The sequence below is a fragment of the Grus americana genome, chromosome 5 (assembly GCF_028858705.1).
Source record: "Grus americana isolate bGruAme1 chromosome 5, bGruAme1.mat, whole genome shotgun sequence".
Taxonomy (NCBI): domain Eukaryota; kingdom Metazoa; phylum Chordata; class Aves; order Gruiformes; family Gruidae; genus Grus; species Grus americana.
The window spans coordinates 17682544-17700149 of NC_072856.1; the positions used below are offsets into that span (position 1 = coordinate 17682544).

Below are 17606 nucleotides of genomic sequence, written 5' to 3' on the forward strand. Positions count from 1 at the left end.
CTCGATGGATAAGGAATTGGCTGGATGGTCCCACTCAAAGAGTTGTGGTCAACGCCTCAATGTCCAAGTGGAGAACGGTGATGAGTGGTGTTCCTCAGGGGTCGGTACTGGGACCGTCACTGTTCAACATCTTTGTCGGCAACATAGACAGCGGGATTGAGTGCACCCTCAGCAAGTTTGCCGACGACACCAAGCTGTGTGGTGTGGTCGACACACTGGAGGGAAGGGATGCCATCCAGAGGGACCTCGACAGGCTGGAGAGATGGGCCCGTGCGAACCACATGAAGTTCAACAAGGCCAAGTGCAAGGTCCTGCATGCGGGTCGGTGCAATTCCAAGCACGACTATAGGCTGGGCGAGGAATGGATTGAAAGCAGCCCTGAGGAGAAGGACTTGGGGGTATTGATTGATGAGAAGCTCAACATGAGCCGGCAGTGTGCGCTTGCAGCCCAGAAAGCCAACCATGTCCTGGGCTGCATCAAAAGATGTGTGACCAGCAGGTCGAGGGAGGTGATCCTGCCCCTCTACTCCGCTCTTGTGAGACCCCACCTGGAGTACTGTGTCCAGCTCTGGGAGCCCCAGTACAGGAGAGACATGGAGCTGTTGGAGCGAGTCCAGAGGAGGGCCACAAAGCTGATCAGAGGGCTGGAGCACCTCTCCTATGAGGACAGGCTGAGAGAGTTGGGATTGTTCAGCCTGGAGAAAAGGCAGCTCTGGGGAGATCTAATTGGGGCTTACCAGTACCTGAAGGGGGCCTACAGGAAAGCTGGTGAGGGACTGTTTATCAGGGAGTGTAGTGACAGGACAAGGGGTAATGGGTTCAAGCTGAAGGAGGGTCGATTTAGATTGGATGTTAGAAAGAAATTCTTTACTGTGAGGGTGGTGAGGTACTGGAACAGGTTGCCCAGAGAGGTTGTGGATGCCCCATCCCTGGAATTGTTTAAGACCAGGTTGGATGAGGCTTTGGGCAACGTGGTCTAGTGGAGGGTGTCCCTGCCCGCAGCAGGGGGGTTGGAACTAGATGATCTTTAAGGTCCCTTCCAACCCAAACCATTCTATGATTCTATGTTCTTGAGTATCCCAAACATATAAGAATAATTGAGGTCACCCCTTCTCCCATACACTGAAGCAGTCCTTAACAACCTTAGGTCAACCGTTTCCATCTATATGCCACGTTCAGACACTTTCTTCTGTGCCTTGCAGTGTTACAATCTCCTCATTCATTTGGATCTGATCCGAACTTATCTGTAAGTAACCTGAGGAAGAGTGCCGAAGAGCAAATCAGCAATGATTTGCTGCAACTATGGGTTAAAAATCAATACTATCCAGAAGACAAAAGAAAGGGCAGGCTTCCTTGTAGTGGGTGACAGGCATATATTTAAACTCTAGGGTTGGCAGGGCTTACTATATGCAAGAAATCCAAATTTCTGAAAAAGAGATTTAAAAAATACATTATAGTGCGTTCGGTGGGTCTGATTTCTAAATGTGCAACATGGCCCAGTGAACTCAGGTGCATAAGCCTGAGGCTTCCTGAAATTCACAACCACATCCAAATGCAGCTTCAGTTTTATAGTTAACGGAAAAGATAGAGATTCATGTCTTAACAAAGGAAACACTTAGAACAGTTGATGAACAATTTTGCCATTACCATTTTGGCACAATGCACTAAGTTCAAAATTGTGTCTGCAGTTTTGTTATATTTAAGAAACAAACCAGACTAAATTATTTTCCTAAGGTTTGGACTTCTCAAAGTACACCTTGTATATGGTTTATGCAAAAGAGATTCTGAGGTTTGAATATACTTCCCCTTCAAGCTTACAACATTTGCCTAGAATATACTTCCCCTTCAAGCTTACAATATTTGCCTAAAACATTGAACAAGCTCTTATAAATAGGAGATGATGAAAGCAGTCCCACAAGGAAACACAATGAAGGTTCCCCCCCCCATAAAAATTGCTCTTTTCTGTAAAAGAATGCATGGCTACAGGCATGAAATTGAAACAAAAAATGTACACATGACAAACTTGAACAGAGGTAAAGATTATTTTAGCATAGCTTGTAAAGTAGAATTTATAAAGACTGGTACTTAGCTTAAGGCTAGGGGCTAACCTTGCGATGTTAGCTGTTGGCATCAAGAGAAACATTTGTGAATTTTTGCAGATTCTACAAGTATGATATATTAAGATCTTAACAAACAAAAAATACTAGCTGATCTGAGCAAAAGCACACTAGATTATTTCAAGCCTTTCCAGTTCCCAAGTGGTTGTCCTTTTTATTTTCTAACACTTCTGCTTTCAGTAGCATTCATTGTGTCGTTTGCTTTCATTAGTACTCATTTGCCAGCGTCCGCATACAATCCAGCTTCAACTAAAATTTTCAGGTATGGTTTTGTCTGCCTTATCTGAACATTGCCCTTCCTGAAGCACTTGTTTTGAGTTGGAACTATTCCCACGTTCTTGTATTTTCTTTCAGCATGAACTATGGCTGTGGTTTCACAATACATTATTTTCAGGAGTTTGCATGTCATGCTGTAGACCACATTAGTGAACTGATTTTGCTGAAAAATGACCTGGCAAAAATGAGTTCTTTTTAAGTGAACTCAGCCTGATTCACTGTGAGGCCACACAAAGAGTTGTGTTGGCACAGCTTCAAAGTGGGAACAAAGTGGGAACTGCTCTGTGGGAACAGAGCAGTGAAGGTCCAGGAGTATTTGAAACTAGTGTCAGCCTCCCCCAACACCCCATATACAATGTGCTATGTAAGCACAGTCCCTTTATTTCAATCAAGCAGTGTTGCTGTGTGTTTTCTCTCATCTGTTCCATCTGCTCCTTCCATTGTTTACTTCCCTGATGTCTACATTTCCCTTTTATCACCTCTCTACCCTCTCAGGTTTTCTCCCCAGAATAAATTCAGTTCTATGAAATTCACTGGCTGACATCCATATGCAAATTTCTGCAAACTCACTAAAAGTACATTATTCAAATAGCCTCTGGTGCTCTTTACTGTGTTAAGCAGATGAAGACAGAAACAAAAAAGACAAAGTACCTATATTTGCATTAGCATTTTGCACATTCATTTATTAAAGGCTTGGCGCTAACCCTATCGAAACCAAAGCACAATCCACTCTCCTAGAAACTAGTGGGAAGGCTCCTGTGAATACTTCATTTGCCTCCCATACTTGTGTCTTGGCAATTACAGGAAGGATCAGGCTCCAGAGGTATACCCTAGAAATGTTAAAACAAAGCCTATGCTGCTTCAGTAACAAGGCTCTCTTCCCACAGGTTTTATAGCTTGTTGTTGATGGGGTTTTTAAAACAATTTTTTCCTCCTCTGACATTTTGTTCTGATTATTAACTATGCACACATACAGTAAAGAGGAATTACTTAAAATAACATTCTATAGCAAATGCTGTTCTAGAAAGGAAACTGACAACACTGGTGTTTTTGGAAGCTGCTAGTGGGGCCAATTCACATAAATATATCTGTAACCTTAATCCAAACTTCTATTTTACTAGGCCACTTCTATGCTTCACTTCTTTGTGTGATTTTGCTTCAAGTTCTTTGTTTCTATTAATGTGTGCCCCTGTCTGGCCCTGTGTCTGCAAACTCATAACATCTCCGGTTAGTGAACACATTTCCAAGGTTGCTGTCAACCTCAAATAGCCTCTCTCTCTCTGTCCTAGTCAAAGTATGGAGAAACCTTCCCATGGGTTATTTGCTGTGTACTTGTTGCATCCCTCCAGCTCTCATCTCTGGCATTTAATGACTTTTCTTAGCCCTCCTGTCTGAACGTGAGAGAAGTTCAAGTTGCACCTGTTGTGACAGTCACATTTCTTTTGTTCCCTTTTTCTATTTGTGCAATTCTCGAAGATTTATTTGCTACAGGCATGACAAAGCCCTATGCAGGACAGCTGGCCATGATTTCTGCTGTTGTATTTCACCATCCTAGGTCTTTATGCTTTATTTAGCAATCCCTTGGCAATCATGGCAGATGATTCTGCTTTGTCATTTGGCTGTGATGCTGAAACGTTTCATGCATCATTACCAGAATTTGAATGTGCTAATTCCCGACAAACATTTTCCAAAGCTACAACATAAATATAAGCAAGATAATGTATATAATTGCACAGAGATGTATATACATCGGTCTCTCACACAGATATGTACGCATTTATTTTCCCTAACAAATACTTCTTTTTGTCTCGCATCACATATTTTTATTCCCACGCTGGGTTTAGATATTTTTCCCTTCCCGGATTCTAGTTAATGCCTTCTCATACCTCCCCTTCTCCATTGCATTTATTCTTGATTAAATACTGCTTTTGTTTCTTCACACTTAAAGATACACACCAGTTAGAGCCCATCCAATTCATCTTTGGAGCACATGCTGAAACTGAATATGAATTTTGCAGTCTTTACTCTGCCCTTCACTTCTCCAGTTGTCTTCATTCTGATCCCCTGCATCTGCTTTGTTCTTCATATTTATTATGTTTTAATTCAAAACAGGAATGAAAACACGGCTACTATTGGAAGCAAATAATTCCATTATACTGTGGCTGGCACTGGCCCAGTAAACTCACTGATGCAATTTTCCTTGAGTGAGTACTTGCACTAAAGTCAGTAAGAGCATTTCCATTAGTAAAGTTACATAAGTGTATGTGTATCTTGGGGATCAGAGCTGCAGACGCATATCCAGCTTTTAGGCTTGCGATAACATGCAGGTTAAGGTCAAGTTCTTTGGGTGACAATATACAGACTCCATCACAATTGAGGACTGCGGCCTGGTTGCTTTACTGGCTCCCTAAGCATTCATTCTGTCCAAGGAAGTGTTTCTCAGAGTGTGGTTACTGCTGTATCCCTGGGCAGCCTTGTTACCATTCTTCCCTTAAGCCCCTTACTTGCTGTTCGAGCCACAGATACAAAGAACGCATCTTTCCTACCATCCTTTTGCATTGCTAGCCTATTACATTCTCCTTTTCCCTTCCTGCAGTCCTCTCTATTTTTGGTTACACAATTCTAATTTGCTTAAGCTCTCCTTCTTTTTTAGTGCAAGGTCTCTGTCCTTGTTGCTCCTGCTCAAACGTTCTCCAGCTGGTCCATAATTCCCTTGAAATTTGGCACCCAAACAGAATATTGCAGCTAAAGCTGAACAGCTAAGTGACTTCACACAGGCTATCCATTTATACTGTCCTATACAGCATTTATCTCTTGCAAGAACAGCACAGCGTTACTCACTTAACATTTGCTCTGCCTGTAACCCTTAGATCCCTTCGAACAGGACTACAATTTAGCTAATGGTATCCCACTAGGTGTGTTGGAAGCTGATTGTTCCTGCTCAAGCAAAGTTCATTGTACTTGTGTCCATTGCAGTTTCCTCCTTACTGTTCACTTGCATCATTACTGTGAGCCCTCTCTTTTTTTGACCAATAGTTAAGACTCACTTTTCATTGGAATCGCTAGCTCACCCTGCACCAGGAAGGGCACAGTAATTGGTGTAGTTTTCTTTTGCTCCACGTGAAAGCTTCCTTTAAAGTTTATAAACCAATGGATTTGTTCCATCTGCCACTGAACCTAAGAGGGAGCTTTGTGACTGATTTAACATCAACAGTACTGGGCCCACTGTATTACTATATTTAATCATTTCACCTACATATTCAAATGTACTCCTTGAGTGGGTGGAAGAATCTGATAGTGATTAAAAGTCAGGGTGTGTCCCAGCCTGCTGATCAGTGTACTAGTATGAAGGAGGATTCTTACTACTGCTAAGTCCTGAGAGCTAATGACTACCATACGCCTACTCTCTTAGTCAAACCATTACCCTTAAAGACAACAATTGAGGTCAAGCCATCCTTTGACTGGGCCCGTTTTCACAAGATATGTTTGAAAGGCTCAAATTTGACCTCTCTTCCTTCCATAGACACAGCCTAACTCTGGTTAAAATCTAAAGGAAGGAGGAAACCGACCCACATTCTTGTCACCCATCTGGAGGTGAACCATCTGTCCTTTGTTACCACAGCAGGAAGAAGAGCTGCATATTTGCAGTGGGCTAAGTGGCAGTGACAGTAGCTGGAAAGAGCCTCTGGAAAGCCGGGGGAAATAGCGAGAGAAGTTGTAGAGGAAAAGGAGGCTGGGGAGAGAAGGCATAGCAGAGGAGGGGTGAGGAAGCAGAGGAGGAACAACAGTCCAGAAAGGGATGTACATAGGTGTTAAAATGTTTCTTTGTGGTTCTGATCTCATCACTTTTTCAGGATAAATTCTTCAGGAAAGAATCTCTGCAGGGGTCCTCCTTGTGGACTTTCTCTAAAGCCATCGCAAGTGTCCCCCTGAAGTTATACCTCCCTGCCAACTTCCTACATCCCAGAAATCTAGAATGCCCAAATAAGAAGTTAGGACCATCCAAAATGGAGGACTAAACAGCATTAGGACCTGCAAACTTCATTGTCACAAGCACTGGTTGTACAATGGTACAATTCTAACAGCTCCTGTTTATGAGGTTAAAGCAATAATGATTCATGAGACTGGCTGACACCTGGAATGATTTAATCAGGCCATCCCTAATGTAAATGACATTGACTCACATTTCCAGATGTAGGTGGAACTGGCAATTGTCTTTTCCTCATAATTGTCTTAACTTGCTTTGCTAGTTAGAAATAGTTTTCTAGGTTATATTTCAAATCTGTTAATCATTAGAGGTACATTCTTTCCATGGATGTTTTTATTTATAGATGGGAACATCTAGGACAGAATTTGACCTACAAACGTAAATATGTAGCAGCAGCCTAGATAGAAAAATCTGTACTTAAGTCTGAACCAGAACTAAAGTAAGATTGCTCTATATATACACATATGTACACAAAATCTAAAATATGAATGCACAGATTGGGGCAGGCAAGATTTTTGTGGCTTTCCCCCCACACCTTATGTATTTCTGATTGCTTGCCTTTAAGTAATCTTTTAATTAAATTTAATACAATGGCATTCTCACAGATAACTTTAAATATTAGGATAAAAAGAAACTTGGAATTTTCTAAAAAGTTCAACAGAAAATAGTATATGGAAAGGGAGAAAATCATGGAGTACCGGTCATCCCCCATTGGTATTTCATCCAGCTGGGTTTATAGCCTTTGTCTTTGCTTTCCTCCCTACCTTTCCTCTCATTCAAAAAGTGCTTAGACCATGCTCCTCTTTCTGGCTATCTGCCTATTCTTTCCCAAGGTATGGACCTATTCCAGACCCTTGCAATTAAATAATACTCCGTGATGTTACGGTGATGCAAGCTGACCATCGTTAAGCTGACTGCAGTGGAATGTCATGACTTCGACCACAAAGATTTGACCCAATTACTGTGACCTGACTCGCAATCTAGTACAGCCAGAAGTCTCAAAGCAATAGCCCCTGAAACCACTAGAGACTTATGTGAAAGCTGGAACCAAGCAGAACAAGACTGAATTAAATCTAGGAGAAAAACACTCCAAAAAACTGTAATTATATTACAGTTTGTTAATACATGCTTACTTTGCTTGTTAGAGGACGTTGGGCGAGATGCCCACATGCTTTTTAAGAACAGAGGTCTTAACAATCCAGGAGGAAGTGACAGAGCTGTCTATATCCTCTTTGAATATATATTCAAATATTAGGGCATAAAGCAGTCTGTGTGCTGACTGATCAGTACATAGTAAAGCTCCACTGCAGTGCAAAGTGGTGGTAAGGTTGAAGGTGCAGTGCTTGAATGGATCCATGCAGTGTTCTCCGATTCTGCCCATAACACCGAGGAGTTACACTGCAGTAGCTGAGACAGCTATAGAGGAAGGTAAGGAAACATTTAATGTGGTGAGCCTTTGCATCTGCAAATCTCATGCAGCAGGTCTTTTTCTGGTGATTTTGTAACATTCATGATGTAAGGAATTCCTGTTTTGTTTTCTTCCCCCACTTGTATAGTATCTATAGAGCCGCTTTTAAAATCTTCTTCCCCATCCCTTTAAATACCAAAGGAACGTTTCCTTGCTCCGTTAGCACCGTTGGGTGGAACACTGACGTGGAACGTTTGCACCTGTACATTACTGGAGTCATACTGAAAGTCCCAGTATTTATTCCTTGGAGGTCAAACAACAGGTAGAATATAAAGCAAGAAAAACTGTCAAGTGACCAATCTCACTAAAAACAAAAACAAAACAAAAAATAGCAAAAAAATGCAAGCTACTTGGCATTGCTCATTGGCTTTATCTGTAAAAGCTCCATGCAAAAACTTAGGAAGTATCACTCCATAATAGTCCAGGATCTCATCTAGTGTACATTCTCAGCTCCATATAGGGCTACACTATATTCTTGCATGGATACCATTCAGAACCCTGCATAATTTTTGGACTTGTTTTGCCATTCTGTCAGTACCACTTTTCTGCTCTTGATGCTGGAAGACTTCCTGGCTTGGAACATGAACACAAGGACAACTGTAGAAGATCATAACGAATTCCATTTAGCTCTGTATTCCATCACAGACAGCAGCCTGCAGGGGTGCTGAAGAAGTGGTATAAGAACAGGATGGAAAGATGAAATAATACTTCCCCAAAATAAGCTCTTAGTCTCTAATATCATGGTTCAGAGACTGCTTGATTAAAAAAAAAAGGGGGGAGGGGGGGGGACACGACAAAAGTAATGCCCTGTGTAGTGCCAGTTACCAGCTGCCTTCCTCACTTTCCAGACTTATAAAAGCTTGTGATCAAAGCTTCTGCATCTTACCTATTTTTGTCCCCTTCACTGTTGTTCACTACCATTAAGAATCAGAATTCCTAAACTGAAAATCAAATAATGTGCTATTTCTGGAAAAAATTAATTATCAAAATGCAAGAATATTCCTCATAAATCTCAGCAGCTCAGCATCTTTATTTCAAAAGAGAAAAGTCACGCATCACCACATGATCAAAGTTTGCAAGCTAGTATCTACAACTTGACTTAAAATTAAACACTTGGGCCCTATCTATGAGACCAAATTAACCATCAGCTTACTTTGTAAATTGCTATATATTCCAAGTTAATTGCTTGTGTGTAGATATAAATAAGTGTGTGCTATCTAGGACAGTGAAGAATGGTGACTAAATGTACCCTGGAAATTCAGTCCTGAATACTTTTTTTCTAATCAAAACCTTTGTTCTGTCAGCAAGTTCCAGGAAGTGATTTCTGTACTTTAGAATAGTCAAAATGTGTTGTTATGACTCCATATTAACTATTTTTCCCCCAGAATACTGCCTTCTATACTCTTAGGAGATAAAGCTGCATCTCCAGTGGAAAAGTGGACTCAAACAAAAAGGTGGGCTTTGCTGAAAGTACCATTATTGTTAATCCAAAAGAAGATCTTTTAGGTAAGACCTTTAATTGGACTAGTCTGATATCCTAGTGTTCAGAATTAATACTTAATTCTCTCCAGAAGTGATGAGCATGCAGGCAGGGAGCAGACTGAGTACAGCATCTTTAAAGCAGTGACCTCTGACAGAAGTTTGGGCGGGGGCAGAGGGATACACAGGTGTGGAATAGCTGTAGGGGAAACAAGTCATGAGAGGGTCCATAACCACTTTTCAGAGGCAGATCAGAGAAAAAGGCAACTCCTTTCTGTTTCACAGAAAACATAAAAGAAGAGAAGAGAATACAGAGGCAGCAATGGTGAAACAGCCAGGATACAGACTTCCAAGAGACTTTCCAGCCCAAGGGAACAGCTGGAGGGCTTGCTCCCTCTACTGGAGCATCCTAACAGACCCACAAGAGACTTGTTAGTTTGACCCACTTATGTCCACAGCAAATCTCTTGGGCTAGGAAATAAAGATTGATGCAGGGTTGATTACCATTGCTGGCTTACTGTCACAAGGACTTTTAAAGTACTGACTACATACTTCAATATGCATATGAAGACAGAGGGCAGAGAGCTATTTCATTGCCTCTTTTCAAAAAGAAACAAAATAGAGCATACAAGCTGTAATTATAATTTGAAAAATACAGATTTCATCAGTTCAGTCAAACTGGAACGTAGGAAAAGCAACAGACCTTTTCAGTGCCTCATGTAATGCAGAAGAACAACTCATTATATGACCTTTGCTCTAGGATAGATTACTCAGCATCATTCCTGAAGCCATGTATAGAGAAAAACACCTGCCTTTTTGAACTGTATGTTCTTGTCAAGTACACCCTGGCCTTAAATACTTTGGCTTATGAAGAAATAGCCTATTCCTACAGCAAACAGAGAGTAAACTTCTCCTAAAGTATCTTCACATGAATACCATGTCATCATTTTGTTATTTAGTGTTCATGTTGGATAACATAAGTCATAGTAGCATGATGCATAACGACATCAAGAAACCATGACTCAGACGCTCACTGACACAGCTCTACTCTTGCTTGAAATAGTTTATGGCTCAGCCTCCTCTTTCTCTGTTGTAGAATTAGGGTTACCTTTGGGCTCTGAGATGCCCCACGTGACTTTGGGCAGATTGCAGGATCTTGCACCTCGCAACTCAGCTTTCTGTCTGCTACGTGAGTGTCAAGAAAGCCTTACTCCTTCATGCCTTTTCATAACTTGTTACATAGCTTTGGTTTGGAATCTGCCTCCTCCTGTATATAATATCCAACATTTGGTACAAACACCTCCAATTTTAGCTGAACCTTATAACCATAACAGTAAAAGAGTAAAATACTGGACTAAAACTCTGCTAGATGTAAATTAATGGCTTTTGTGGCCTCTCCAGTTTAAACAGCTTCTCGTTTTCCAGTTTTCTGTCATCTCAGTGAACACCTTGGTCTACTGGTGATCACCTTACAAATTCAATGGAGGAAATGGAAACCAAGCTCTGCAGCAGTGACAAAGAGGAAGCTGTCAAAAGAGAGCTACCGTACTGCATAGGAGAAATAGACTTCACAGCTTCTGGGAAGAAACGCGGAAAGGTACAGCACTGAGGAGTTTTAACCCTTTAACACTATTGCTGTTGTTCAGCTGTTACTTCTTAGCATTAAGTGTAGAGAGTGTAACAGTGAGGGTCAGTGTGCCACATTGCACTCAAAGTAGGGACCATGCCTTCCTGAACATGAATGTGATTTAAAATAAGGCCTATTAATACACAGAAATCAATCACTTGAGTTGCACTGACATGCTACAAGTACAGTTGATCACTTCTTCCTTTAAAAAAAAAAAAAATCAATCATATGCCCAGATTCCTTCATTCTGCATCATTTCCCTGTTTTAATCTTTCTGCTAAAAACTAATCACTATGGTTTTCAACATTTTAAACATACTTTTGAGCCATTTCAAGACTCTCCTGAAAGTTCTCTCTCTCTGTTCTACTAATATGCAGAGAAGGATGTACATGGACAGACCCACCTTCTCCCTCTTCCCTTGTGTACATTAGTGCTAGAGCAGAAGGAATTCCTAGAATCAGAAATCTGCCTTAAGTGGTTTTTTTCATTGTGAAGTATTAAGCACAAAGCCAAAATATATACAGGACAGGAAGAAGCAATAGATTCATGTTACACATCCTTGAAAAACAGACATGAAGTCAGGCAAATATTTCAGCTAGTGCAGAAACAAGAAATGCCTAAGAAATTTCTTGGCTTTGTTACACTGCCATGGAACTGAAGGCAGTTCAAGAGGAATAGCAGCATTAAAGAAGAGAGCAATATGTCAGTCTGCAACACAGAATTAACCCATAGAACTGACCCAATTAGTGAGATGACAATTATAGAGAAGCCTGCTAAATTCATCCTAGTATTTAGTTCTCTGTCAGGTCTTGCTCAAATTTTTCTTAAACAACCCAGTTGATGGTAAGTTTCCTTCTGCATTCACCACGAACAATATCTCTACTGTATCGTACTGTCCCATTGTTATTCACTAGTTTTTTGTTTTGCTTGTTGAAGTTTATTAAGGTCCCGAGTACCATTCATCCTGGAATTATATTCGAAGTTATGCTCAACAAATGGAAGCTACCTGCCCCCAATTTGGTTGTCTCTTTAGTAGGGGAAGAAGAAAATTTCCAGATGAAGCCTTGGCTACGGGACACCTTAAAAAAAGGACTTATAAAGGCTGCTCAAAGCACAGGTTAGTGCTTTAGGCTTTAAAGAAGGAATTTATATTCCTACTGGATTCTCACACTTAGCATCCAGTGATATTTTAATGTCAATGGGCTTGCTCACACAATTATTTTTGGAAGTTCAAGGCTTTGCTGAATGCAACCTACAACCTGTATTTAAATAGCTTTGGAAATTAAATTTATTGTATTAGAAATAGCAAAAATAAGTTGTTTCAAACCAAAACCATTCCTGAAGTGTAAAATTACCTGATATTATTCCCTCAGAGATGACACTAGAAAGATAGCATGAGATGGGACCACATACATTTTGGTGCCATAGTCTTTGGTGCCATAGCAAAATAATTCTTAAGAGAGCATAGCAATTTAACTTCAACAAGAGTGAATTTAGGTCAAAAATAAGAATTCTTGTTTTCTCCATTCTCACTTTTTAAGCTACCAAAGTCTTGTTACAATATTTTTTTTAAATTTTTGAAGATTATTTTCTTCAAATCTAAGAGTTGAATAGACTTTGTTAGTAAAACAGCCTACGATTAGACTCAAGTTTAAACAAAAACACCTTGGTAATGTATAACACAAAATAAGTCAGTCCACTTTCTCCCTGGCTGTTCACATGAATGACAAGAGTAGTGAAAAGCATTTGAAGACAAAACCAAACAAATCAATGTCTGGGAACATGCATGGAAGTGGCTTTCATTTCAGATGACATTTTTTTCCCTGTAGCTTTATGAAAATACCTGCAAAATGAAGTGAAAATATCTGTAAGCATTTCACAGCAAGCTCTTGATTTAGCTTCACTGGTCTAGACAAGATTGTAACAGTTTTGTTTTTTGTAACGAAACAGCCCTGTTTTGGTACTTTTGTACCACACGGATACTCTCTATCTCCAGCTGCCTTCTATACTTAAGACTAGGCAGCATCAAGATCTCCAGTTCCTTTATGTTACATATTTGAAAAAGGTTGGTTAGCTGTTTGCGTAGGGTTCTCCAAATCCTTTGTCACCATAACAATACTGCCGTAAATCCTACTCTCCTGAAAAATTCACTCTCCAACACACAGGAACAAAAGAGAACACCAGATTAGGTAGGTTATGGCCGAACTCTTCTGCTACCAGGTGAGGCTGTTTAGTTCTCAGTTCAAGCCAACAACCCATTCCTTTGCTTTTCCTCGTGCAACAATCAGACCTGCTTGGTATAGTGATGTTTCTGCTCGTATTTAGACAGTAAGTGACTCTAGACTGGACACAGCATTCTTGATGGGTGTATTGACATCAGAGTAAAGATGACAACACTGCATCACATGGTATGTGAAGCACGTTTGCTTGGGCGTACAATTTCTTCTTGTTTTCCTTATTAAAGTCTTACATACTTTGTATGTATTCTAATTCTAAGAGTTACAGTCCATCAAGACCTGTCTACAGTTTATCTATCTAAAAAAAAACCCCTTAAATCTAGTACTGCAAGTAATGTTACCTGACATACAAACATGTTCAATTATAAAGAAATTATCTAACTATTTTTAAAAAATAATTTCAGGTGCCTGGATTTTTACTAGTGCTTTACGTGTAGGAATAACAAGACACTTAGTGCAAGCAGTCCGAGATCATGCACTGGCTAGTACTTCATCCAAAGTAAGAGTGATTGCCATAGGAATAACTTCACTCAGAAAAATTCAGCACAGAGACATTCTGGACAATGCAAAGGTATTTTTCACTTACTCTACTCGTGAGACAGAATTGTTCAGAAGTAAGCTTCACCTTTACAAAATTTGGAAGTCGTAGGTAGAACCATGTTGATCTAACTTAAAAACAGGAGTGGGGTTTAAAGTGTGCTTTGGAGGAAAACAGAAATAAAGAGCAGAAAGAATTATCAGACCCTAGTGATTCTGTGCCTCGGTATGCTTGACAGCAATTCTGCAAACATCCAGCAGATGACAGCATTAGACATTAACTCAGCAACCAGAGTAAGGATGAACGTCAGGAAAAAAATCATGCATCATACAGTATCTTTAATATTTTTTTTCCTTGTCCACTTACTGCAGAAGCATTTACTCCAAGCTATTTCATAAATACTGTAAAAAGTATATTTTCTAGTTTGGAATATAAAATATAAATATTTCAAGACCAAGTTTTCTGAAGTAATCATTGAATTGGTGTCTAATATGCAAAAACTTGCTCAACACACCAAGCCAAAACTGTTAGCCATGCAGGATTTCTTATAGTTATTTGGGCTCTAGGGACTTCACAATTTAGGTCAAAGCAAAGTTCTTTGGGGAAGAAAAAAAAAAAAACAACCAAACCCAAACTACAAACAAAAAAACTCACCCAATGAAACAGTTGCTGAAGATGTCAAGACAAGTTGATGCTGAATTGACCTGGAGGTGGAGGGAAAAAAAAAAAAAAGGCATGATCTTCTTGTCACTGGATATACAGTCAGTCCTAAGCAGAATGTTATAACAATAAAGTAGGTGTGTAATGACAATGAATGACAGTTCCCCTGTGCTATTTTACTTCCCTGCAGAAGCTAAGACACAAGTGACAAACACAGCCCTTTGAACGCACACCTAATTCTTCCCTCAGGCTAGCAACTACCAGCTAGCAGCTGGGAGACTGCCAGACCATATCAGCAATTTATTGCCATTGGGCTTCCCTTTTTCCATCCTTTTTGCTGAGGACAGCTACCTGTGTGCTCTACCAGCTGGGACTCTTTAGCCGGAAGACTTTAACCTATTTGTGTGGCTGAACTGGTCCAAAAGGACCTCAGAGGAAAGAATTCAGTTCATTGCATTTGTGAATTTTGTTCAGGAAAGTTGCTTTGGCAAATGTAAACTATTTCACCTCCCTCCTAGGCTAAGTGATCAAAATGCAACTGGATCTTTCCCAACCAGCAGCTACAAAATGAGTGCACTGGTCTTTTTGTTGCATTAGATTTTCTCCCCCTTAACTAAAGCCCAAATTCTTTGTCAAGGAATATTTCATGTAGAGCATTCCTGACCCTATTACTTCTGGCACTGCTTCTACCCAGAAACATTCTGGATTTTATTCAGTAACTTTAGGACAAAGGAACTATAGACAGGGATGTTGATCTAAACCCAGTTCTCTTTATACTTGGCACTAACACAAGCAGCTTGTTGTATAAAATAGAGCTAACAATCCACACTAGCAAGGAGAAAAACAAGCCCTGAAATCAGTGGATCCCTCCCATCTCTTCTGTGTTATTAGTATGCTTTAAACATCATTGAAAGATCAGTTCCACATTTTCAGAGAATAAATAGGAAAATTCTCAAGGGCCTTTTTCAATTGGTGGTTGTGCCTCTGGGTCATAATCAAAGGTCAGATCTTTGGCAAGTAGGCTTAATGTTACATGGCAGCAGAATATAGGCACACCCTCTATCAAAACAAAATTTGAAGGCAAATTAATTGTGTCAAGAAGCTTTCCCCAAAAATGAGAGACAGAGAGGAGATAACAGAAATTTGTGCACTTGCTCTTTGCAAAGGACATGCAAATTTACTGCTTTTCTTCCTGGAACAGCCTCTGCTGTTCCTGCTCCTCCCAGAGCCGCTGACAGGGAAAGAAGCCATAGGAACATGCCTGATTATAGCCTTTTTCACCTTGCTTTGAAGAAGATTTCTCTTTTCTAGTTTGACTGTATGCAGTTCCATTTCAGAAAGCCACTTAAGGGCATGCTATGCAGTGTGGTCAACTCTTCTACCCGCAGCAAGAAGGAGCTTGTCCTCTGGGTTACTTAATGCTTTCATGCATCAGTACTGCTCCTATGAGCTCCTGGTGGTATGTTCACTGCCTCTCCAACAACAGCCTTAGCCTTGGCTGTGGAGAAGAACCTGAATAACCCCTGGGTTGGACTTCCCCCAGGATTCAACTGGGCACCCGCTCTTCCTAACCAACACTGCCAAAAGCTGAGATTAAAAAAGGCTCTAGATAAGACCTGGCTTTTAAAAACCAGAACATAAATATCTCTACCATACCTTAATGACAACTAGGTTACTTGCATAGTTACACTGCTATATCTAGAAAGGCTTTAACACCTTTCTGTCCACAAAATTAGTGGGAGGAAAATGTACTACACGGTCACCATGGCCAAGCTGACAGTCTGAGTTTTGTTCATCAACTCAAAGGCTGCAGGAGTTGGAAAAGAGGCATGATAGAAGGAAATTCAGATTTTAAATAATTGCTTTAATCTGGCTTACTTGCAACAGGACAGTGATTATGAAGATGAAAAAGAATAACCAGGCAATTACAGCCTGGCTTGCAGCTAGGAATGATATATCAAAGTGGATGTGTAACAATGGGAAAGAAAGATTTATTAAGGAAGTAAGGGGAGTTTGAAAAAGTGTGTGTATGAAGATCATACGTAGTGCAATACTTAGAACAAAAGACTATAAGAAGGGTTCTGTTTTACTCAGACGGTGATTTTATGCAAAAATTCATTAATAAATTTTTTCAAGATATAACACCCCTCACCCAAAATAAAAGATAAGATTGCACTTTCTAAAGTCTGCCTGTCACTCACTCTTTTAGAATGCAATTTCCAAGATGAGAATAACCACTAGACCTCATATAACCCTGTCAGTTAAATAAAGCTGCATTTAAATTGATATGGACCTATAGCAGGCTAACTCATCTACTGGGCTAAACACAGACAAAATGCTACTGAAATGAATAGGTTTGCCCCTGTTTATACCAGCTGAGACATTAGCCCTCCTAGACATTACAGGTCCATCCACAATTATTGGGTCTTACGGCCCCTTTCCATTTGTCCAACAAACATTTCCAAAACCTCTGAATGAATGCCTGCGTTCCAGAGATGATGACTGATGTCACTATATTTTGCAGAGCCCAAGAGGAAAACTTCAGGGATTTCAGCTTTCAGTCCTGTCAAATCTGGCACCTTTCGGAAGGAACACATTCTCCTTCTCTACCCTTTTCAAAGAGTCTATTCGAGTGTCTCAAAGGTGGTGTGCTATGTCACAGTGCAGACAACACAAAAATGGAGATGAAGCACATAAAAACATGAACTGTGTTTTGTTGAGAACACTAACATCTCTCCTCCTCTCTCTAGAATGAAAGTCTTGTACGCTACCAATCAGATGATAATATCCAAGGCCCACTGTATTCCCTGGACCACAACCATTCCCATTTTATTTTGGTGGATCACATAACACCACATGAGCCAGATGGAACCACTAAGCTACGTCTCACCTTGGAAAAGCATATTTCAGAACAACGTACTGGATATGGTGGTAAGTAGACTCTATATAGGCATGCTGACTTGAATAATATTGATATTACAGTGACACTTCTGGGCCCCTGGCCTTATCAAAGGCAAGTCCAATTCTCAAATTGGACAATCATCTACGTAGGCAAGATCAAGTAAACACATTTGTCATTGTGTAAGTCAGAACTAAGGTGACTTCTGAATTTGAGGAAGCTGCTCTTTGAACCAAAAATCCTGACTTTTATCACATCTCCTTAAACATAGCTCAAAGCTGATCTTCAAAGCATAGCTGAAATTGCCTTAAAACACA

The 17606-nt window shown here is 40.3% G+C and overlaps 1 protein-coding gene across 2 annotated transcripts in view; it reads left to right on the forward strand.

The window, feature by feature from the left end:
• The first annotated feature begins 7715 nt into the window (after nucleotides 1-7715).
• TRPM5 (transient receptor potential cation channel subfamily M member 5) overlaps nucleotides 7716-17606 on the forward strand; it is a 42987-nt gene continuing 33096 nt past the window's right edge. For both annotated transcript variants that reach the window (XM_054827730.1, XM_054827731.1), the window contains exons 1-6: nucleotides 7716-7809; nucleotides 9235-9303; nucleotides 10754-10925; nucleotides 11892-12072; nucleotides 13597-13763; nucleotides 17141-17321. In XM_054827730.1, coding sequence (XP_054683705.1) covers nucleotides 10809-10925; nucleotides 11892-12072; nucleotides 13597-13763; nucleotides 17141-17321 — 646 coding nt within the window. In that variant the 5' untranslated portion in view covers nucleotides 7716-7809; nucleotides 9235-9303; nucleotides 10754-10808. The remainder of the gene's footprint in view (nucleotides 7810-9234; nucleotides 9304-10753; nucleotides 10926-11891; nucleotides 12073-13596; nucleotides 13764-17140; nucleotides 17322-17606) is intronic.